Consider the following 24,929-nt stretch of genomic DNA (forward strand, 5'->3'; position numbering starts at 1 on the left):
TACTTTTTAGTAACAAGGTGACAAAGTGACGATCGACTCTTCATTAACTTTAAAACCTTCTTAGGTGAAGGTCTACTGTATTCTAGAATTGAAGATTCAAGCTGGCATTAAGAATTGCAAAGGCATTGAAAGAAAGGTTCACTTTCTCCTTAAATTAAGGAAAGATAAGCCCTAGCTGACTAATGTAGAACCTATCCAAATAGCTACTGGACACACCACACTCCTACCTCCGCTAAATTGAAGGTCTATAACCTTTTCCCTCACAAAGTCTCTGAGGATCTGAAAAAAAGTTATAGACCAGAATATACATATTTATTATCACAAATTTTTTGTAGAATTTTGTTGAGGGGAAAGGGTCACAGATATTCTGAAGTCCAACCATGATCACACATCAACATCACTGGAAGCCATACGTCTAAAGCTATCCTTCTGAGCCCAAATCAGTGAGGGCAGTGAGGCACAGAAGGGGCTGGCTATCGGTGTGATAGCATTCCTTTAGTACCACAGGAAGCCAAGTGCAGGACTGAATACCTGCATCTGACTCCAAATCTGATGAGCCTCTACAATGGCTTCAACATGACAGGTATTGGGCCCGTGGCACATGATCAGAAAAGGTAATCACCTCTTGCAGGTAGGCTATGTCCCACGCCCTCAGCTCACTGTCAGATGCCCCTGTGATGAGTCGCTTTTCCTCTGACACCAGAACCAAGCCCCACACCTGCAGAGTATAAAAAGATTCAAATAATACAACTTTTAAGACTCCAGGCTGTTTGTATGAAGTGTATGTATGTATGTATGTTTGTATGAAGTGACATTCCAAGTTTCAGTATACTGTACTGAAATCTTTTTGGCATTTGCTAAGTCTAACAGGAAGGCAACCCTTTCAACATATACTAAGAAATCCCACTGTTAGAAGAAATGGCCTGTGGTAGAACTGTTGTCTATGTGATAACAAACATTTCTCTGCAATTTTCTAGCCTGAATTTTAGAGAATGACTGTTCAGCATAAATTTTAACTAGAATCCACTCAAATGAAGATTTTAAGTGATACTTCTTGCCTCGCACATAAAAGGAGCTCTGTTCATGTCTAGTGCATGACATTCAGCCTCAAATATCCAAGAACTAAACAATAACAACAGCAGTACTGTTACAAATCAATAGTCAGTCAGTCTGTCAACTGCCAGCTGTGGACGCGAAGAGCCATGGAAGGACCAGGGGGACACCATTTTTGCTTCTGTCTCTCCCTTCTTTCCCTGGCCCGAGAGCCCACACGTACCTCAGTTCGGTGGCCAACCATGGTTTTGAAACAGTGCTGAGTATCAAGGTCCCACCATTTCACCACGGCATCTTTCCCACTAAAAGAAATAGAAGGAAATCTTATTAGAAAAAGTCACTAAACTAACAGGGTAATAATCTAGGTCTCTTTTGTAGCCTTAAAATGGTAACATACAGCAATACTATCTGTGTTAGTATTCTACCCGAACTTTCTTTTAAAATGTACAGGCTCTGAACTCTTATGTGGATATTTTTAGGTAGAAAATAACATGTTTCACCTGTAAGCACAGAAACATTCTCTCGCACTAACCCAGAAACTTCTTAGGCCTCTCCTGCTCCTTTGTCTCCCACGATGCTAGTCCCCAAGTCCTGAAAATGCCGCCTCTGTGACCTCATTGGGGCTTGAGCCCTTCCAGTCCCTTTCTGTACATGACTGAATTCAAGTCCTACTGCCTGAGTTATTTTAACAGCTGGCCTCTCTGCCCACTCCTGTCCCCTCGTCACATCCAGTACACTTGTCAGATCATCTCAGTCCTCTAGGGCCGTGGTCGGCACACTCCTTAGTCAGCAGAGCCAAATGTCAACAGGACAACAATTGACATTTCTCCTGAGAGCCAAATTTTTTAACTTGAACTATAAAGGTAGGTACATTGTTATTAACTTAATTAGGGTACTCCTCAGCTGGCCTTTGCTAAACACTCAAGGGGCCAAAGAGCTGCATGTGGCTCGCGAGCTGCTTTGCTGACCAAGGCTCTAAGGTTACAGTAGCTCGTTTCTTTAGACTCAAAATCGGGCTCTTCAGCACCATTCTGAACCTGCCATTAATTGGCTCTTAATTTCGCTACTAATGGACTCTGCCCCTCCCTGCTTCTTCACCAACACAAATCTAATAAAATCCTCCTTCATGACCAGAGTGGAAAAAACCCAAAACAATACAACCTGATTTACAAAGTATTTCCTACATAATCCCACCTCTTAATGTTATTTCCTTCCCTTTATGGTCGCCAAACTACAACGCCTACATTCCAGTTGAGTGCAGTCATGCATCCTCGCACAGAAGCTGTCGTTTGAACAGGACACTGGGTCCCGCGTCCCCCCAAGACCAGCCCCCACTGGCACAGCACTCGGTCCTCTTGCACTTGCGTCCTCACTGTGGCCTTTCTCATTCCTGCCTGGCCCACCTCAGGATCCCACACTGTCCTGGGGGCCATTCCTAAGGAGTGGTAATTATTATATTAGGTTGAAGTCTATGAAATCGCTGATATCTGACCTACCATTTTTGACCGGCAGAAATGGAAATTTCAAAGGGTTTGACCTAACATGTCGGAGGTCTAACCATGGAGCACGTCTCTTCTCAAAAGACAGGCCAGGTCAAGGGGTATTCACGTCCACCCCTGCTCACACTGGGCTTTCCCGACAGCTCATTCTACAGAGTGGACAGCTCATTCTACAGAGTGGACAGCTCGGTCTATAGAAGGGGTGTTGAGAGGTTAAGGAACATGAAAAGCTTGAGTAGAGGGAAATAAGGACAAGGCAGAAAACAAATTTAAAAATGCTGTAAGTAACTCTGGAGAGCTTCTCTGATACTAACTGGGGGGGCGTGGGCAGACAGAGGGCAGAGGGACCAGCACAGGGGCCTGACTGGAGTGCGAGATGAGTGAGGAATGAAGCAAACTCCCTCTCTAGAACCCTCTCCGATGAGTTTACCTAGAAAAGAACTGGAAAAAAACCCGTTACTCCCTTACCTACTAACTAGCAGATTCTTTTCTCGTAGAAACAAGGCTTGTGTGATGGCGTCCTTGTGTCCCTTTAGACGGTAGAGGCCGCTTTCATTGATCACGTCCCACACAATGATATCTGTGTCCTAAAGGGATCAAATCATACAGAAGATTTTCTTTACCATATACGGCCTAACAACGGAATGTAATATTTTTATTATGAAAGAGATATATATAGCCCTTGCAGAATATCTGGAAAGCATACAGCAAAGCACAGAGGAAATAAATACCAGTTAAACCTGCCACCGAGATACAATCACCACAGATGCTTTGTTTTATATTGTTCCAGTCCTTATGTATACATAGACCCAGGTGATATTTTCCTATTAGAATACTGATACCATGCTGCTCATATCATTTAAAACCCTCATCCTTTCTTTCATTTAATGTATTTCTATTTTTCCATGTCCTTCCAGACTGCTCTCAATTTTTTTTTTTTTTTTTATTATTACCGGGATCCACCCGGCATGCCCACCAGGGAGCGATGCTCTGCCCATCTGGGGGCGTTGCTGTGTTGTGACCAGAGCCATTCTAGCGCCTGAAGCAGAGGCCATAGAGCCATCCTCAGCACCCGGGCCAACTTTGCTCCAGTGGAGCCTTGGCTGTGGGAGGGGAAGAGAAAGACAGAGAGGAAGAAGAGAGGGAGGGGTGGAGAAGCAGATGGGCGCCTCTCCTGTGTGCCCCGGCCGGGAATTGAACCCGGGACTCCTGCATGCCAGGTTGACGCTCTACCACTGAGCCAACTGGCCAGGGCCTGCTCTCAATTCTTAATAGTCACATAATAATCTAAAAAATATACCATAATTTTACTTAAATTTTTTTCTATTTTAGCCATTTAGGCAGTTTCCAATATTCTATGATTATATACATGTGGAAATGAACATTAACATTCTTGTACATAAATCTTTATATATATCTCTGGTCAGAATAAACACTATAAAGGGAAATTCTTGGGTGAAAAGGTATTTCTATTTTTCAGATTTGCAATTCACACCATCAAGGTACTCTCCAGAGGTGAACCAATTCATAAGCCCCCCAGGGATCTGTGTGACATGGCGTGCTTTCCCATCACCTCGGCTCTGGGCATTATCAGTTTCTCAAAAACCACTGCCAATTTCACAAGTTAAAAGTGGTGCCTCAGTATTTGACTTGCATTTCCAAATATCAATAAGAAATTCTGTACACTATCTATGGTGATTACTGGCCATCTGTACCTCTTTAGAACTCCTATGTCATGTCTTTTTGTTTACCTTTGTATCTTATTTTTACTTGATTGTAAATTATTACTAATGATATTAGCCCCGGCCGGTTGGCTCAGTGGTAGAGCATAGGTCCAGCGTGTGGAAGTCCCAAGTTCGATTTTCAGTCAGGGCACACAGGAGAAGCGCCCATCTGCTTCTCCACCCTTCCCCCTCTCCTTCCTCTCCAGGTGCTAGTATGGTTCCCACTGCAAAAGAGCAACACCCCAGATGAGCAGAGCATCGCCCCCTGGTGGGCATGCTCGGTGGATCCTGGTCAGGGGCATGCGGGAGTCTGCCTGCCTGCCTCCTGGCTTCTACCTTCAGAAAAATACAAAAAAAAAAAAAAATACAAAAAAAAAAAAAAGAATGATATTAATCCTTCCTTTTGATATTGAAAATATTATATACTTTTCCTTTTTCACTGTCCTTTAACTTTCCCTCCCCCAGTTTTATTGAGAATTGATATATGTCACTGTGTAAGTTTTAGGTGTATAGCAAGATAGTTTGATGTAAACATATTGTGAAATGATTACCACAGTAGGTACAACTGACTTCTACTTTCTCGGATAGATACAATAAGAAAAAAAAAAGAAAAAGCCTGACCTGTGGTGGCGCAGTGGATAAAGCCTCGACCTGGAAATGCTGAGGTCGCCAGTTCGAAACCCTGGGCTTGCCTGGTCAAGGCACATATGGGAGTTGATGCTTCCAGCTCCTCCCCCCATCTCTCTCTCCTCTCTCTCTCTCCCCCTTTCTCTCCTCTCTAAAATGAATAAAAAAAAATAAAAAAAATAAAATAAAAAAAAAAAAAAGAAAAAAAGAAAAAACCAAAAACTATTTTCTCTCTTAGGATTTACTCTTAACAATTTTCCTATATATTTTTAAGTGTACAGATGTTTTAAAGTTAAGTATTCAAATCTATCACTCTTTTTCCTTTATGGTTTACCTCTTTGCTGATATGCTTGAAGTCCTTTTCCATCTTGGTATCAGGTAAATACTTACCTATGTATCTTCTAATACTTAAAATATCTATCACTCTTTAATATTTGTCTTTAATCTGTGGCTCATTTGAGTACACGGCAGTAGGTAAAGCTTTAACTTCAATTTCTTCCCACCAGGTTAGCCAATTGTCTAAGTACCATCTTATGTAAGTGATCTATCACTTCTCTACTTACCAGAAATATCATCTCTAAAGTATACTATTCAGCAAGAATAAAGTAGGTTAGTTTCAGGGACTCTTATTAGGTTGCAATAACTTATTTTATATTGATACAGGATTAATGGTTTTTAGATTATGATTTCACAATGCATTGTAATATCTGAAACCTCCCATAACAATCTAACCCTGAAAAAAGACTAAATCTGAAACCCTCTATTAGTCTTCTTTCTCAGAATTTTGGTGTCTTTGATTCATTTTCCAATATATGCTTTTAAATCATTTGAGCATGTTCTAAAAACGACAATAATAATAACACTCATTGGGATATTTATTTAAATTGCTTTTACTATACACACTAGTTAGAAAGCACTAGCATCTTTCAGTGCCTTGTCTTCCCACTCAAGTGCATGCAGTATGTCTCTACTCATGTCTTGCTTCATTCTTCAGCAATGTCATGGTATTTTTCTGAATGTTACTTAATATACTATACTGCTCACAAAAATTAGGGGATATTTCAAAATGCACTTTCAAAATCAGGAAATATGCAGATACTCCAGTACTTCCACTCTTTTGTATAGTGCTATTTCACCAATGAAAGAAAAGTTGGTTTTGCATCTCATTTGCATAACCGAACGTTTTTTGACTTGCTTTTCTGTTCTTGTTTAATAAAAAAAATCAAATGCTTCTTTTTTTTATCGCTTCATATTCATTTTGAAATATACCTTAATTTTTGTGAGCAGTATATATGTTTTTTTGTGTGTGACAGAGACAAAAAGAGTCAGAGAGAGACAGACAGGAACAGACAGACAGGAAGGGAGAGAGATGAGAAGCATTAATTCTTTGTTGTGGCACCTTAGTTGTTAGTTGACTGCTTTCTCATATGTGCCTTGACCGGGGGCTACAGCAGATTGAGCAACCTCTTGCTCGAGTCTGTGACCTTGGACTCAAGGTGGCAAGCCTTGCTCAAACCAGATGAACTCGTGCACAAGCTGGCGACCCTGGGTCCTCAGCGTTACAGTCTGATGCTCTATCCACTGTGCCACCGCCTGGTCAGGCTGTGAGCAGTATATTTTAAGTGGAATCTTTTACATTATATTTACTAACTTTAAGATACAGGAAATGTATCAATTTTACCAAACTCAATGGTAAAGAATTATCATTTTGTCTCTCCTTTTCCAATCTGGTTTTTCCCCTGGGTACTGTTTTGGGTGGCTCTTCCACAATGATGTTATATCCAGTGACCACAGGCATCCTTACCTTGTTCTTGTAGTTAGTAGGCTCTAAATAGCGACTATGACAGGAAACAAATGAACCTCCCAATTCGGACCCATCCCTCTCACTGTTTCTACCGTTTTGTACACCATATGCCCACTGTTTCACCCAACAATTTTTGTGAAAATCCAGATTAAGCATAGACCTTATACCTCTGTACTAGACCAAAGCATGGGTACTTGATTCAAGTTCTCACCTTGGACCCAGATGCTAGCCTGCCTCCTAGTTGATCATACTTCAGGGAAGTGATGGCTGCTCTGTGTCCATTGAAAGTCACATTCCCTTCCCCACTCAGGAGACTGAAGATCCGAACAGACCCGTCCTCATAACCAACAGCTAGGTGCAGGCCATCTGGGGAGGGGCACAAGCACGTGACTTCTTCTTTAAGGCCCCGAAGAATGAGAATCTGAAATCACAAGAATTAAAAAAAGTAGAGGGGTTAATATGCATGGTATCAAGGGACAAACATGGGGAGAATCAGGTATTGTCAAAATAAAAGCACCAGCAATTCCGAATTAGTCTTACAAATATGAAACTGCAATCCATCTCAAGTTCTTTAGAAATTATTATTTGTACTGAGCAATGAAACAGTCAAGAAAAGGTAAAATTATTTTTTTTCCAAAGTCCTACATTAGCATAGTATGTGCAAAATTTTTTCAGGCAATGGAATAAATTACTAAGTCCTTATCGTATTTCAATACAAAATGATTTACTCCTTGCGCTGAGCTCCACCTTGTAAGAACCCAACCTATATGGCATCAGAGTGCTATGTGGTTTATGTTGTGGTTGATACAGCAACAAGTATCAATGTATTAACCTCCTGGGAATCACACAGTGAGTGGACAAGATCAAAATGCCTGTATTTGCTTTGTCAGAAGAGGTAGGCTTCTGGAATTTAGAATTACAAATTTATCAAAGCCTAGTTAAAACAACCCTGGACCTCATCTGTCTAAGAAAAAGACTCAGTCAACATAGCAGAGTACTATTCTTTTACAATGCCTGAATTTTAAAACTAGTTGTGAAAGCAAGTAGAAGAACCTGAAATATATAGAAGTAGTCAAGTAGAGAAAACAAAATGTGGGGAATAATGATTACTAATAAGTGTAAATATCACCCCAAATAGATTCCTAAGAGGTAAGTTCCTCTCTGATTGTGGCTTTCAGAATTTCACGTAAAAGAACACAGTAGAACCTAAAACCTGGCTATCTTGCCCAAAGGAAAAAGACTTCCCCTCTAGGAGCACACACATAAAAAAAGCTCACTCTCTTCTGCCTCTCCCTCAAATACCCACACATCAACATCGACCCAGCTGATTTTGGCTTACCTTCTCTCCTTTTCTTAAGTCCCATATGAAAACATGTTCACAGGCCGGTACTGCCACATAGCGTCCTTTTTCACCACGCAGTGTCACAAAGACAATATTGCCTTTTTGGCTGCCAATAAGGCCAAAGACTGCACTGGCAACATAGCGTAAGTACTGCTTGGTGAGCCCCATGGTAGAAGGTCTGAAACCACAGGGGTGGCAGCTGTGTAGGCAAATGAAGAAAACTCAGTTCTGCAGGTACTTTGGTTCTACTGGGCTAGCGAACACCCCGTTTATCATGTGGTTAACCTATATAATAAATCATGGCATAAGATACTTGGACATCTTAATTTTTTATTCATTGGTGGTTCAACATGTAATTCCTCATTCATCAAGCTGCAATCTGGTCACACTGTGACATCCCCCCACAAATATCTGACATGAGGCCACACTGTCGCTAAACAATTAGCTTCTGCCCATTCTATCACCATCTAAATTTTTATAGAGATTGAAAGCCTGAGACTGAAAATATTTATCAACGAACATTTATTGTAAACTTACTAATTAATTAGACAAGAGCTGTTGTAGATGCTAGAGAAACAGGAAAGCAAATGCCCTGACCCCAGGGCACTCACCTTCCGGCACAGTGATTCTCAGACCCTAGCAAGAGCCCAGAGCATCCGGGGGCTTACAGAAAAAGATTTCAGGGTACCACCGCCACCTCCCCCTCCCCAGTGCCCATTTCTGATTCAGAAGGTCTGCAGTGGAGCCCAGGACTTTCCATTTCTAACACGTTCCCAAGTGCTGCTGCTGTGATACCTCGCTTTGAGATCTACTGTTCTAGAACAGCCCTTGATTTCCAAGCCAGGGCAGCCATGCCCCATAGCACAGAAAATGGAATGGTAACCTGGCACACTATCTTTGAAGGATGTCATAGTTCCTCCACTAAACCACATTCACTGAAAACACTGGTTATGGATAAAAGAGACAAGGCATGAAGGAGATAACAAGCCAAGCCCATGTGCTCTTGATATGGAAAAGTGAAAGTATGCCCCCAAACACCCATACAACTTAAAAAACATGATAATCACTTACTGGCCTCTTTTTTCTTACCATAGGAACTAACATAAGTCAGTTAAAAATCAAGGAAAGATACCATTAACATGGCGGCAATGCTCTTAGCCTATGCCATTTGATCAATATTTTCCAGTTCATCTTGTTCCTAAACTGTCATTGTTCCTTATGGTAATCTTTGACCATCTGCTCACTCTTTCCACAGTATTTCTCTTAGAGACTGCCTTGGCCCAGGTACTACCACATCTCTATTTCCAGTCTTGTCCACATCTGTGAATACTAATTAGACATCCCATTTGAATAACTTGCAGCATAATGTTTAACATGTCTAAAAACAAACCTACTTTGATTCCTTAACCCTTCTTATTTTTTTCTGATTCTATGATATACAAACCTCCTAGTCATTCAGGCTCAAAACCTTATAGTAACCTTTGGTTGATCAATAAAAAATATTGTTGTCTGATCAGTGGGGATGTAGTAGATAGTCGACCTGGGATGCTGAGGTCACAAGTTCAAAACCCTGAGGTCACCAGCCTGAGCGTGGGGTCCTTGGTTAGAGTGTGGAATCATCAACATGATCCCATGGTTATTGGCTTGAGCCCAAAGGTCACTGGCTTGAGCAAGGGGTCAATGGGTGGGCTAAAGTACTCCCCCCTGCCCCGTCAAGGCATGCAAATAATCAATGAATAACTAACGTGATGCAACTACAAGTTTATGCTTTATGCTTCTCATCTCTCTCTTCCTGTCTCTCTCACTAAAAATAAAGTTAGATAAAACAAACAAATGAATAAAAAATATTGTTATAGCAGCCAAGACTTAAAGAGTGTTTATTCATGACTCATGATGGGGGAACATCTGGATAAACCCATTATAAGTTGAAAATATTGTGTCGAAAAATGCATTTAATGCATCCAACCTATGGAACATCACAACTCAGCCTAGTCTCCCTAAAATTTGCTCTGAACGTTTGCATTAGTCTATAGTTGGGCCCAATCATTTAAGATAGCCAATCCACTGTAGTGTATCAGTTGTTTACCCTCATGATTGTGTGGCTGACTGGAAGCTACAGCTCACTGCCACTGCCTTGCTCATGAGTATCATGCAGCACAGAGTTAGCCCGGGAAAAGATCAGAGTTCTAAATTTGAAGTAAGGTTTGTAGAGAATGCATATCACTTTCCCATCATGGTAAAGTAGAAAAATCCTAAGTTGGGACTGTCTCACTGTCTGTATATGTTACCTAAAACATGCACAAAACTGAGTAAACATATACCGTTGTTTAGTTACTACATATAGCAATTGAGTTAATTAAATGCATTCATATACATAAAGCATTTAGAAGGGCATCTAGCATTGTGTAAATATAAGTATGAAAAATTCTAGCCTGAACTATGGTGGCACAGTGGATAAAGTGTTGACCTGAAATGCTGAAGTCGCAGGTTTGAAGCCACAGGCTTGCCTGGTCAAGGCATATCTGGGAGTTGAGGCTTCCTGCTCAACTGGGGGGAACATCCCCATTATAAGTTGAAAATATCCTCCTTCTTTCTCTCTTTCTTCTCTCCCTCTAAAAATGAATAAATAAAAAAATCTAAAAAAACCTCACCATAATCTTACAAGGCAGGTACTGCCCTTATCCCCATTTCACAGACCAGTAAACTAGGCAGAGATGTGAAACTGCAAGCCCAATAACATTTAGTGAGTTTTAAGTGCCAAAACCAGATTCCAATCCCGTCTAACTCCAACATTTCTTCTTTTAACCACTAGGCTACACTGCTTCTCTTTGCCTGTTTTCTTTAGTCAGAAACATCCATTGAGCTGATTGTTTCTCCTTTCTCTCTTCCATTTTCTGTTCCAGTTCTTTTTTTTTTTTTTTTTTTTACAGAGACAGAGAGTGAGTCAAAGACAGAGATAGACAGGGACAGACAGACAGGAATGGAGAGAGATGAGAAGCATCAATCATTAGTTTTTCATTGCGTGTTGCAACAGCTTAGTTGTTCATTGATTGCTTTATATGTGCCTTGACCGCGGGCCTTCAGCAGACGGAGTAGCCCCTTGTTGGAGCCAGCGATCTTGGGTTCAAGCTGGTGGGCTTTTACTCAAACCAGATGAGCCCGTGCTCAAGCTGGCAACCTCGAGGTCTCGAACCTGGGTCCTCTGCATCCCAGTCCGACGCTCTATCCACTGCGCCACCGCCTGGTCAGGCTGTTCCAGTTTCTTTATCAGAGCTCCTGCACTGGTTTTCCATGTAGCTTCTCCACCTGCATGGTTTACCAGGGGTAGTCAACCTTTTTATACCTACCGTCCACTTTTGTATCTCTGTTAGTAGTAAAAATTTTCTAACCGCCCACCGGTTCCACAGTAATGGTGATTTATAAAGTAGGGAAGTAACTTTATAAAATTTATAAAGCAGTTACAGCAAGTTAAAGCATATAATAATTACTTACCAAGTACTTTATGTCGGGTTTTCGCTAAGTTTGGCAGAATAAATCTTTAGAAAACTTACTATAGTTAAATCTATCTTTTTATTTATACTTTGGTTGCTCCGCTACCGCCCACCATGATAGCTGGAACACCCACTAGTGGGCGGTAGGGACCAGGTTGACTACCACTGGTTTATACTATTTTCATTTAAAAGCCATAACGCTACCACGTTAACCTTTTCAGACGCACTGTCTCTACCCCAAAGCCCTTGAGAAAGCTAAAGTGTTTGCATTTTCTAAGAGCTCAATTCTATCTATCCGTGTTTATTTCTTGCACAATCTCTTGTCAGGCCAGCTGGTTTCCATCCTTGGCCTGCAACCTACCCTTCTGAGTGTTCCTGCCACCACAACAAACATTCTCTCCTCTACTTATTTTAATCAGCATTGTCCTCTGAGGCCCAATCCTTCAGGGCTAGTACAATCCTTGCAGCCTCTTCCATTGCCTCAACACTTAACTTGTCTTCCATACAATCTGGCATCGACCAGTTGTCTCACGGGCACAGACAGAGAGAGATCACGGCCTCTCTTCGGCTCCCCTACCATCTCTGTTTTCTAACCCAGTCCTCAAATATGTTGCTTCGAGGGTGGATGCACTGAAGGGCTGCGACGTGGTAATAGACCTATCAGACGTCCCAAAACCGAGTTTTCAGTCAGGCGAGGGTCAGAGGGACTCCGCACGCCGACCACACTGCCGGAGAATCCTCGGGTGAACCCGTGCACCTGCGGGTCAGGCGGCACTAAGCGGCACACACCAACCCCGGACGTACGCGGGCGATCTCCTGGTACTCGGAGGGGCGCGTGATCGCCCCAGTTTCCCTCCACCCCAGCGACTATCCCCATGTACCCCTCGCCTGGTCTGCTGCTGGCACCACGAAGGCATCAGCCAGGACCAGCCAAACCCGAGTCGAGGGGAAAAGCCTTCGGCTACCTAGAATTTAAGGCTCTCACTCACCTCGGCCTCCACGAGGTTTCTGGCCGCTGGAACCCGCCCACCAGACCCACCCCTTCCGGGTCGGCTCCAGGATCCTTTTCCTTCCGACGTTCCCAGAGCCTCCGAGGCGGAAATGACGTAAACCAGGCTCTGATTGGTGAACGCCGGCCGCGAACGGAAGTCGATGTTTCGCAGCTCAGAGCTCTTGCAGCTGATCGCACCGGCTTCCTGGGACTTTGACTTGCTTTATCCCGGGGGCTGTCGGAGGATGCCGCTTCGCCGCTTTCTACGAGGAGCTTAACCGGGCCCGCCTACCGCGCGGATGGGACCGCAGGAGCGCTGTGAGAGACTGGCCGAAGGCCAGGAGGGATGGAGGCGGAGCGGACCGGGGGCGCGGCGGGAGGCGCCCGGGACTCGGTCCCGGCGGGGTGTGCGGGCCGAGGGTCGGTTCTGTCGGGTCTCTGCGAGAATGAGTCTGCCGCGTCTTCCCCAGCTGGCGGTCGGGTTCCTGTCGCCCGAGACGCTGTCGGGGACGGCATATTCTGGGGAAGAGACAGAGAGGGTGGGCAGACCCGGCACAGCGGCCGTGGTGCTGGGGGTTGGGGGAACGGGCCTTGGGGTGCAGGTGAACTAGGGCGGCGAGAGCCCTGCCGGTTGTAGTCCCAGAGCGGAGTCTGTTGCCGCGGGATGGATCGGGCGTCCCACGAACCGAGAGCAGTTCGAGTCGGGTGGGTCGGCGCTGAGCCCAGGATGCCGAGTTGTGTGGATCCCCGTGGTCCCTGGAGTGACACTGGTCTGGCTCTGTGTTTCCGCCGCCTGGCCGCTTGAGTGGCAAGTGACCAGAGCTGACTCCTCCTTGCTCGGTAATTGACGCGGTGGTCTGTCACCAGGTGGAGATGAGCTTTTCTCTCTTGCAGTTCTGTCCGCTTTTATTCTTGGGCTGCACAAAAGTGTTCAGAAATGAGCCCTGGTGTCTGTAACTGTGGAAAATTAAAGCTAATTTATAAGCTATACAAAAGAAATAAGCCTCAGCTTTTTGTTACTGAACAAGATACCTGTGGTCAGTCTAGAAATTAGACTTTTACCTTATCTGATTTTCTTCAGACGTTTCTTGAATTTTTAATACATGTTCAGCTAGTCTTTTATGTTCAAGAAAATTACAATAGTAGAGAATGAATATGCAGCAGCATAAATGTTTTAAAACGATTACTGTGGGTTGAATGAATGTGAAGAAAGGAAATTGTGGCAACAGACTATTTCAAAAATTTGGGGGGGAGGGGCGGGCTGACCAGGCGGTGGCGCAGTGGATAGAACTTTGGACTGGGACGCAGCCGGACCCAGGTTCAAAACACCGAGGTTGCTGGTTGAGCACGGGCTCATCTGGCTTGAGCCCAAAGGTCGCTGGCTTGAGCCCAAGGCCGCTGACTTGAGCAAGGGGTCATTTGCTCTGCTGTAGTTCCTTGATCCAGGCACGTATGAGAAAGCCATCAATGAACAACTAAATTGCTGCAACAAAGACATGATGCTTTTCATCTCTCTCCCTTCCTGTCTGTCCCTATCTGTTCCTCTCTCTGTCTCTGTCGCAAAAGTTTGGGGGAAGGGGAAGGGAGCATTTCGGTGTGAGTAGTTAATATCTCTTATAAGGTGATTATATAAGGTGAGGTGATTATATTATTGTAATGAGAAAATGTCTGCCTGAGTAGAAAACCTAATAGTCTAGATCAGGGGTCCCCAAACTACGGCTTCCATGCGGCCCCTGAAGCCATTTATCCGGCTCCCGCCGCACTTCCGGAAGGGGCACCTTTTTCATTGGTGGGGAGTGAGAGGAGCATAGTTCCCATTGAAATACTAGTCAGTTTGTTGATTTAAATTTACTTGTTCTTTATTTTAAATATTGTATTTGTTCCCATTTTGTTTTTTTACTTTAAAATAAGATATGTGCAATGTGCATAGGGATTTGTTCAGTTTTTTTTATAGTACTGCTCTCCAACGGTCTGAGGGACAGTGAACTGGCTCTCTGTGTAAAAAGTTTGGGGACCCCTGGTCTAGATACTATCCAGAATGACACCCCTTGGATTATCTGATTCTAAGAGCTATTTTACAAGTGTAAATAACTAATAAAAAGCTGTTAACTAATGTCAGTTAGAATCTGACTCTAATTGCACTGAGTCAATTAGAGGCTCAGTGGGAGTTTTACCACCTTGTGGTAACAATTCATATTGTTATTCTTGATCTATTAAATGCACTCAATTTTGGGATTCCCTTTATCTCCCATCTGTCTGGTTCTTTTGTGAGTTAAATAAAATAAACACATTCATTTTTATGTTGGAATGAGTCATCATTTTACCTTTAAAAAAATTCTCTTAACCTATTAGTACAATATTATGGGACAGGACAACCCCAGGTGGAAAAAAGAATTTAATAAAAGTTGGTGTGAAGACAACTGTGATTGAATGCTAAGATTAGGCATTTTATAAAACTCCCAATACATACACTTTACAAGAATGTCACCCTAATTTCTTATTTAAGTTTCAAATTGCTCACTGTATTAATACCTAGAATTGAAAATAGTAAAGTTCTTTTATTATGAATGTGGTAGTACTAACTCGCAGTTACAGCATATTCTTTGGAGGCTCTTGAATTATGGTGTTAAATTTGACCTGGGTGATTGACATGGCTTAGAAATGTTTTCGTTATTCTGTATTTCTTGTTGACATATTTGACCACTTGTCTTTCCAGATAAGTAACTTTAAAAAAAGTAATTCTTTGTTTGCATAGAATGTCTTAAATATATTTGATGTTGGGAGACGTGAATTGTGCACAAATATTTAATGTACCTTGAACTTTTAAATATTGAAATACAAAGACATAAAGAATAGTAAACCCGTAGTTTGTGCAAAGACCGAGAAATTCATCTGGTCACAAATGGAGGTCACAAGCAAGGACCAGCTTTCTTTGTAGTTTTTTGCAGGCCTGTCTAATCAATGTAAACATTTTGAAAAACAGATTTAAAGTTCTTGTTTTCCAGGAAAATGATACCATTTTCTTTTTATCCAGACCACAATCAGGTTGTTTTGAGACTGTGCTCCAAGGTGTTCTGCCTGATTCTGTTCAGTCTTGCCCAATACAAATCTAATCTCTCTAGCCAGTCTAGTTATTCTTATAAAGCACTATTTAGAAGGACTCCTTGAATTAAAAGACAACAAGATTTTTTTAAAATGAGTACTTAAACAAAAAGATGGCAAGATTGAGATAAAAGACAACCAACAGTGTAATTAGAACTGTTCATATTCATTGTGAATTTGAATTATGAAGTATATAGAGTGGATTCTCTTTCGTCTTTAGGTTCTCATCCACAGACATACTGAAGATAACCTTTAAGATAGTTTGGCTAAGGGAATAGATACGAGTCATTCTGGAATCGTCTGTTTGTTCCATGTAGTCTTTTTGATCCTGGGACTAAAATGTCTTGGTTCTGGAGCTTTTTTTTAAACTAAGTTTTAGTGTTTGCTTATGAACTAATTTAAGGTACAGAACTGGCTTGACCTCTGGTGGCGCAGTGGATAAAGTGTCGACCTGGGAACACTGAGGTTGCCGGTTCAAAACCCTGTACTTGTCTGGTCAAGGCATATATGGGAGTTGATGCTTCCAGCTCCTCCCCCCTTTCTCTCCCTCCCTCCCTCCCTCCCTCCCTCCCTCCCTCCCTCCCTCCCTCCCTCCCTCCCTCCTCTCTAAAATGAATAAATTAAAAAAAAATACAGAACTGGTCAGTTGATTTTCAGTGGAAAGTCTTGCTCCTTTTTAATGTTCTTCAAAATTCTGGCTATAGCTCTAGCTTATTTTAGTCTTCCCCTCCTCTATCCTACCCCCTTACCTGAGTCCTCTGTTTGCATTCTTTCCATCACTGGGATTCTTAGTCTGAGTCTGGGAACACTCTCACATTTATTTGTAAACCTGTGCTTGTATGAGCTCATAGACTCACATTTTGGGTGGTGAAAGGGTATTTATTGCTCATGTGATTTTCAGAGGGGTCTATGACTCTAAGAATATTAAACATTACTGTTCTTTAAGGATTATGAATCAGATTTTTCTGCCTAGTTTGGCTTTGGTTCTCCATTTGCTTTATTGCTGAGGTGTGCGTATTGGGGGGTGAAAGATTTAAATTTCTTTTTGATGAGAAAAATAAATTTCTGTTTAAAGATAGAGTTGAAAAAGAATTCACCTTTTGTTAAATGCCGTGGCACTGCCCATATAATGCCATTAAACTCTGCCCCACGATAAGTGCTCTGACCATTACTTATTACTCGTTTAACACCCAGTGTCATGTAAGGTCACAACAATTTTTAAGATCTAGGGAGAAGATCCTACAAACTATAGTGACAAGATGAGATTGGAGATAAAGGAGAACTCCTAATATGTACTGTCAAAGATGATAATAGTTACAGAAAGGGATGAATCAACAGTAAATGCAGATAAAACTTGGTTAGTTCTTGGATGGGACATTTAGGGAGTTGCTGACTTTGCAAGGGCAGTTTTAGCATTGCTGTAGAGGTGGAAGCAAAACTGTGGTAGGTTGAATAAATGAAAGAAAAGAAAGTAGAGCTGCAAAACAGATTGCTCTTAAGAAGTTACATTTCTGAAGAAGAAGTGTAGGAAAAAGTTTTGATAATAGGCCAACTCAAGGGAAGGAGAGATTAGATGTTGTGAATGAGAATTGACCAGACTGCATTCTCTTAGAGAACTAGTAAAGTGAACAGTGAGTATAGTCTTCTATTGTTCTCTGTTCAGCTTGTGTAGTTCAAACCTAGATATATTTAGTGTGTGTGTGTGTGTGTGTGTGTGTGTGACGGAGACAGAGATAGGGACAGATACGTACAGACAGACAAGAACGGAGAAAGATGAGAAGCATCAATTTTTTGTTGTGGCACCTTAGTTGTTCATTGATTGCTTTCTCATATGTACCTTGACTGGGGGGCTATAGCAGACCAAGTGACCTCTTGCTCAAGCCAGCGACCTTGGGCTCAAGCTGGTGAACCTTGCTCAAACCAGATGAGCCTGCGCTCAAGCTGGTGACCTCGGGGTTTTGAACCTGGGTCCTCCGTGTCCCAGTTTGACGCTCTAACCACTGTTACACCACTTGGTTAGGCCAAGTCTGGATATTTGTGAATAAGTCAACAGAACTTGTGGTGCCTCCAGTTTCAAAGACTGATTGGATATACTAAATATCAACTTCTGGATAAGTTTCTCTATTTCAAAATAATTTCAAAGGAGTTCTTAGTATCAAATAAAGATAATCTTCTCATGCAATTTTATCATGGTATTGATAGAGTAGGCAGCTAGATATGAGCAAAGCAGGTATGGAATGTCACCAAGGGCAAAAAGTCCTAGTGGACAAGACTAGAGAAGACAACTATTATAAGCTAGGACTTTCCTCCCAGGGTGTCCTTTCTTCCCTGTGCATATAGTTGGTTATATAGTTTAGACACTCCTAAGAGGAGAAACAAGGGGCCCAGAGAATAAATAGCCTTATAGGACTCCCATACAAGCCCTTGTAAGACCACTCAGTTAAGCACCAGGGCCTCAGGACAATGAGGTCCTGATCAGTATCAATAATCTTAGGAACAAAGCCTCAGATCTGTTGAGCACAGAGACAGAGTTTTAGTCAAACTAGAGATAACATGTAGGCCTCAGTTGTATTTCAGCTCCAGGCTGATCAATCAGTAGAGACCATGACCCTTAAAGGACACACCTGGAAAGCTGATGAATATTCTGTTGAGCTCTGGCAGTGTAGCTCTCATGAAGCACAAACGCTGGTTCAGTCCCCAGGCTGGGCATGTATAGGAACAGATTGGTGTTCCTGTCTTTCTCTCTCTTCCTCTCTCTAAAATCAATAAAATAACCATTTAAAAAAATTAAAAAATGTATTGTGTTGAGATCCTTCCCCTACCCTAAAATTCCTGCCTTTATAAAACATAAAAATCCTCAAGGCAAAAGAGACTCTCAATGTGCTCCCCCTCCCCTCCCCTCTCCTCCCCCCATCCCCATCCTCCTCCCCCTCTTCTCCCCTCCCCTCCCCTCCCCTCTTGTTCTTTTCTTACTCATGTATGTTTTGCTTTCTCCTAAGCTTCAAGGGCCCTTTTTCTTTTTCCTCTATTAACTTATTTTCTGAGTCCTTGCAGCCAAGCTAGCTCCCTCCTGTTGCCTCTGTGAATTTCTGTCTTAAAACGGCTAGATAAACCTCTTCCCCTAGAATTCTTGGTTCTGAATTCTTTCTTAGCTGAATTCAAGGACCGAGGTCCAACTCTGCTGTTAACAATATAATCTATAAGGTCTTTCTGAAATGGTTATATAAATTACCACATTTCCTACTACACAGAGCTCATATAGGAATTAGCATATGTGTCAGATATGGTTTATTCCATTTGGTGTGCCATGTCATGAGCAAGAAACACCAAGGCATTAGGCACAGAAAGGCGGTTTTTTTTTTTTCAGAGACAGTCAGAGAGAGGGATAGACAGGAACAGACAGACAGGAACAGAGAGATGAGAAGCATCAATCATTAGTTTTTCGTTTCGTGTTGCAACACCTTAGTTCATTGATTGCTTTCCCATATGTGCCTTGACTGTGGGCCTTCAGCAGACCAAGTAACCCCTTGCTCGAGCCAGCGACCTGGAGTCCAAGCTGGTGAGTTTTTTGCTCTAACCAGATGAGCCTGCTCTCAAGCTGGCGACCTCGGGGGTCTTGAACCTGGGTCCTCCGCATCCCAGTCCAATGCTCTATTCACTGCGCCACCGTCTGTCAGACCATTTTTCTTGACTTAACAACAAACATTAGAATCGTACAGAAAAATTTCTCAAGAAGTTCACATGCTAACTTTTATTCCCTGATCATCTTTGTATATTCAGTGTTCTGAGCAACCTCCAATTTACAAAACCCACTAATAAGTTCTTAGATCTATTACTCAACCTTTCAATAGCATTTAACCCTAGCCAATCCTTCCTGTCATTTCTGGAATTACTTTCTTCATTTGGCTTTTAGGCTCCCATACTTTCCTGGTGTCTCTTCCATTCTCACCTGTTCTTCTATATCTCATTTTTTGACTTGTCCTCTTTCCAACCTATAAATTCTGCCTTAGGACTCAATTGTTGGTTCTCTTATCTCTGTTTGCATTTTCTCTCGGTGATCTTACCCAGTTCCCATAGCTTTAAATACTATCTATATCAGGGGTCCCCAAACTTTTTACACAGGGGGCCAGTTCACTGTCCCTCAGACCGTTGGAGGGCCAGACTATAAAAAAACTATGAACAAATCCCTATGCACACTGCACATATCTTATTTTAAAGTAAAAAAACCAAAATAGTACAAAGACAATATTTAAAATAAAGAACAAGTAAATTTAAATCAACAAACTGACCAGTATTTCAGTGGGAACTATGCTCCTCTCACTGCCCACCAATGAAAGAGGTGCCCCTTCTGGAACTGTGGCGGGGGCCGGATAAATGGCCTCAGGGGGCCGCATGCGACCCGCGGGCCGTAGTTTGGGGACCCCTGATCTATATGCTGAGAGTCCCAAATTTATCTTTAGCTGGACTTCTTTGAGCTCTTGCCTCATATAATCAGTTGCATGTTTGACATAAATACTTGACCATATAATAGTCATCTCTTAACACTTAACACATGCAAAAAACATACAGGAGTATCTCTTTTCCCCATAACCTTCTGCAGTCTTCCCCTTATCTGTAAATATCATCATCTACTTAGTTGCTCATGCAAGAAATCTAGGAGTTATATTTGATTCTGTTCATTTCCCTCACGTTTCATATTCATTTAGCAAATCTTGTTGAGTCTATCCTTAGAATCTATTCCAAATCATACTATTTCTCACCACCTACCTCACCATCTCACCTAGATTACTGCAATTGTTTTCTACTAGTTTCTGATTTCAATCTTGGGCCCCACTCAATTTCACAGAGGCTAGGTACTCTTTCAGTGTAATTTATAAAGTCATTCTCTGTATTGGCATGCAATTGGTATCTGGCCTTTCGCTCTTTCACCAATCTTCTCACCTACTCATGTAGCTCATTCTCCTCTAGCCAAACAAAGCTCTTTGCTTAATAGATCAAGCTCCTTCCTGCCCTTTTAGCCCTTGCACTTGCTGTTTCCTCTTCCTGAAACACCCTCCAGAGCTTCACATGGTTTGCTGTCTTGTTTAATTTAGGTCTCTACTCAGATTATCACTTTTTCTCTCCTGATACTCATTTTCTCCAGTCATTCTGTGAGATACCTGCTTGCTTGTTTACTGTTTGTCATCTCTTCTCCAGGAAGTATAAGCTCTGTAAGGACAGGTATGTACCTGCTCTGCCTACTCACTAGTGCAGTGGTTCTCAAACTTTCTGAAGTCGGGGCACATTTAAAATCCTACAAATAATTGTAGGCGCACTATATACAAATTTCTGAGAAATATGTTATAATAATTAAGTCAAATATTAAAGAAAAAATATAAGGTCCAAGCGTGCTTTTATGGTAATTAAATGAAATAAATACAACAAAATTAAATTTATTCTGACATTAAAAAACATTTTTATGTTATATTTTTTGAGTTATGCTTTTTAGAATTTGTAAAAAAGAGGGGTTAAGGCTCTCTGCTCCTCCAGTTTGGTAGATAGCCGCGTCTTCCTGCGCAGTGCCAGCCACAATTCTAAGACACGATGGTGAAGGTCGGAGTGAACGGATTTGGCCGTATTGGGCGCCTGGTCACCAGGGCTGCTTTTTTTTTTTTTTAATAATTTTATTTTTTTTAATGGGGTGACATCAATAAATCAGGATACATATATTCAAAGATAACAAGTCCAGGTTATCTTGTCGTTCAATTATGTTGCATACCCACCACCCAAAGTCAGATTGTCCTCTGTCACCTTCTATCTTGTTTTCTTTGTGCCTCTCCCATTCCCCCCTCCCCCCTGTAACCACCACACTCTTATCAATGTCTCTTAGTTTCACTATTATGTCCCACCTACGTATGGAATAATACAGTTCCTGTTTTTTTTCTGATTTACTTATTTCGCTTCGTATCAAGATCCCACCATTTTGCTGTAAATGTTCCGATGTCATCATTTCTTATGGCTGAGTAGTATTCCATAGTGTATATGTGCCACATCTTCTTTATCCAGTCATCTATTGATGGGCTTTTTGGTTGTTTCCATGTCCTGGCCACTGTGAACAATGCTGCAATAAACATGGGGCTGCATGTGTCTTTACGTATCAATGTTTCTGAGTTTTGGGGATATATACCCAGTAGAGGGATTGCTGGGTCATAAGGTAAGTTCTATTTTCAGTTTTTTGAGGAACCACCATACTTTCTTCCATAATGGTTGTACTACTTTACATTCCCACCAACAGTGTATGAGGGTTCCTTTTTCTCCACAGCCTCTCCAACATTTGCTATTACCTGTCTTGTTAATAATAGCTAATCGAACAGGTGTGAGGTGGTATCTCATTGCCGTTTTGATTTGCATTTCTCTAATAGCTTAAGAAGATGAGCATCTTTTCATATATCTGTTGGCCATTTGTATTTCTTCCTGGGAGAAGTGTCTATTCGTATCCTCTTCCCATTTTTTTATTGGATTGTTTGTTTGTTTGTTGTTGAGTTTTATGAGTTCTTTGTATATTTTGGATATTAGGCCCTTATCTGAGCTGTTGTTTGAAAAAATCATTTCCCATTTAGTTGGCTTTCTGTTTATTTTGTTATCAGTTTCTCTTGCTGAGCAAAAACTTCTTAGTCTGATGTAGTCAGGGCTGCTTTTAACTCTGGCAAAGTGGATATTGTTGCCATCAATGACCCCTTCATTGACCTCAACTACATGGTCTACATGTTCCAGTATGATTCTACTCATAGCAAGTTCAAAGGTATAGTCAAGGCTGAGAACGGGAAGCTTGTCATCAACGGAAAGTCCATCTCCATCTTCCAGGAGTGAGATCCTGCCAACATCAAATGGGGTGATGCTGGTGCTGAATATGTTGTGGAGTCCACTGGTGTCTTCACTCCCTTGGAGAAGGCTGGGGCTCACTTGAAGGGTGGAGCCAAGAGGGTCATCATCTCTGCTCCCTCTGCGGATGCCCCCATGTTTGTGATGGGTGTGAACCAAGACAAGTATGACAATTCCCTCAAGATTGTCAGCAACGCCTCCTGCACCACTAACTGCTTGGCCCCCCTGGCCAAGGTCATCCATGACAACTTTGGCATTGTGGAGGGACTCATGACCACATCCACGCCATCACTGCCACCCAGAAGACTGTGGATGGCCCCTCTGGGAAGCTGTGGCGTGATGGCCGAGGGGCTGCCCAGATCATCATCCCTGCTTCTACTGGCGCTGCCAAGGCTGTGGGCAAGGTCATCCCTGAGCTGAATGGGAAACTCACTGGCATGGCCTTCCGTGTCCCCACCCCCAATGTGTCAGTTGTGGATCTGACCTGCCGCCTGGAGAAGGCTGCCAAGTATGATGACATCAAGAAGGTAGTGAAGCAGGCATCAGAGGGCCCTCTTAAGGGTATCTTGGGCTACACTGAGGACCACGTCGTCTCTTGCGACTTTAACAGTGACACCCACTTCTCCACCTTTGATGCTGGGGCTGGCATTGCCCTCAATGACCACTTTGTCAAGCTCATCTCCTGGTATGACAATGAATTTGGCTACAGCAACAGGGTGGTGGACCTTATGGTCCACATGGCCTCCAAGGAGTAAGAGCCTCCTGGACCACCAGCCCCAGCAAGAGGAAGAAAGAGAAGCCCTCAGCTGCTGGGAAGTCCTTGCCCCAGATCCATCCCCCAACATACTGAGAACCTGACCTGCACAGTTTCCATCCCAGACCCCCTGAAGAGGGGAGGGGCTTAGAAAGCCCTGCTTTGTCGTGTAACATCAATAAAGTTCACTATACCCAACCAGTTCTTTGCTTTATCTTATTGCAGGGTTTAGGGTGAAGGGGAGAGAAGCTGGGCTGGTGCTAGGATGAAACCACTCTCACACCAACCAGACATGCTTCAGTGATGGATTTAGAGCTGGCATAACTGAACACATCCCTTACAGCAGTGATCCCCAACCTTTTTTGGGCCACGGACCGGTTTAATGTCGAATCAGGGATGCCTGATTGACGAGGAGCTTGGGCTCTACTGGGACACATTGAAGAATTCCTCTCTTTTTACTCTTAATTTTATTGAGGGTAGAAAATCCTAATTCACATAAATAGGATGTTGAAAATTGTAGTAAAATGTTTAAAGTTTTTTTAGATATTGCCACATATTCTTCCATTATAGAAATCCAAAAGGCTTCAAGAGACAATTCCTTATGTTTAATCATCAATCCAAAACCCCCATCATGCATATCATCTTAACTTTACACCAAACAAAGGATAGAAAAAACTTGCCTCCAGTCTTTCTGGGGAATATGAGGGGTAGTGTAAACAATTCAGCACCACAGCTTAACAGCCTTTTGCAACCTAATCAGGCAAGTGAGGTAGGGGGTTGGGCAGACTGTCAGCTTACATCCAATTCCCCACACCTCTGTCCCCCAAAAATCTAAACTCCAAAAACCCTGTTGGTTTTTTGTTCCCCAACAGGCACATATTTCTCTGGAATACCAAAGGGTGCACCTGCAAATCTTCTAGGGCTCACCAGTGCGCCCTGGCACACACTTTGAGAACCACTGCACTAGTGTATCCCCAGTGCCTAGAACAATACCTGACACATAAAAGATGCTTATTTACAAAGATTTATTGAATGAATTTATCTGCCATTTTACTGAAACAGTTCTCTGACTTATTGGCAAATTAAGTATCCTTTTCTCGTGTTAAATTTCCCATGACCTCTCTGTAGTGTTGACACTGTGTGTCTTCCTATCACTAGTCTCTTCTGATTTCTATGTTTCTGTACAATTAACCCACTACCACATCAGTGTCTTATATACCATATCCTATAAATTGTCAAATCCTGTTCATTCTTTCTTTGTATATTGCCTCTTGGATCCATGCTGTCTCCATCCTCTCTACTTAGTTCAAAGCTTTATTATCTCTTGCTACTTGATTGAAGTAACCTCTTTGCTTCTCATTTTGTCTTAGTATATCCTCCATGTTATCATTAGACTGAACTCCTTAAGTTGTACATATTGTTTATCTTTATATCTCTTGCAGAACCTAGCACTTTCCCCCTTAATAGCACACACTCAGTGAGTGTTGAGTGACTAGTCCTATGTTTCTGGAAAGGAGAACTGGTGGCCCTTGTGATTATTTTAATGTCTGCAATTCTCTGAAAAGAATTTGTGCTTAAATAATCCCTCTTTCTTCCTCTTTTAGAAAAGCTGGAAAAAATTAGAAAGGAAAATTTAGTAATTCTTTGTTGTATATTGATTTTTTTGGATTATTTAAGTAAC

General features: G+C 42.2%; 2 protein-coding genes and 1 pseudogene across 8 annotated transcripts in view; 2 read left to right on the forward strand and 1 right to left on the reverse strand.

The window, feature by feature from the left end:
* The window catches only part of WDR3 (WD repeat domain 3), a 32,767-nt gene extending 20,186 nt beyond the window's left edge, over positions 1-12,581 (reverse strand). For 3 of the 6 annotated variants that reach the window (XM_066268160.1, XM_066268154.1, XM_066268159.1), the window contains exons 1-6: positions 12,530-12,581; positions 8,047-8,334; positions 6,919-7,128; positions 3,021-3,139; positions 1,277-1,355; positions 623-718 (exon numbers count right to left, since the gene is read on the reverse strand). In XM_066268160.1, the coding sequence (XP_066124257.1) occupies positions 623-718; positions 1,277-1,355; positions 3,021-3,139; positions 6,919-7,128; positions 8,047-8,217 (675 nt within the window). In that variant the 5' untranslated portion in view covers positions 8,218-8,334; positions 12,530-12,581. Of the gene's footprint in view, positions 1-622; positions 719-1,276; positions 1,356-3,020; positions 3,140-6,918; positions 7,129-8,046; positions 8,335-11,242; positions 11,356-12,529 lie in introns of all 6 variants that reach the window. The other 3 variants (XM_066268158.1, XM_066268156.1, XM_066268157.1) reach the window with 3 other exon arrangements.
* Positions 12,582-12,681: 100 nt separating this feature from the next.
* Positions 12,682-24,929, forward strand: part of GDAP2 (ganglioside induced differentiation associated protein 2) — a 90,952-nt gene continuing 78,704 nt past the window's right edge. For both annotated transcript variants that reach the window (XR_010730381.1, XM_066268161.1), the window contains exon 1: positions 12,682-12,849. The gene's annotated coding sequence lies outside the window, so the exon portion shown is untranslated. The remainder of the gene's footprint in view (positions 12,850-24,929) is intronic.
* Positions 22,305-23,449, forward strand: LOC136330794 (glyceraldehyde-3-phosphate dehydrogenase-like; annotated as a pseudogene).

This window comes from Saccopteryx bilineata, chromosome 3 (genome assembly GCF_036850765.1).
Source record: "Saccopteryx bilineata isolate mSacBil1 chromosome 3, mSacBil1_pri_phased_curated, whole genome shotgun sequence".
In the NCBI taxonomy this organism is placed as follows: domain Eukaryota; kingdom Metazoa; phylum Chordata; class Mammalia; order Chiroptera; family Emballonuridae; genus Saccopteryx; species Saccopteryx bilineata.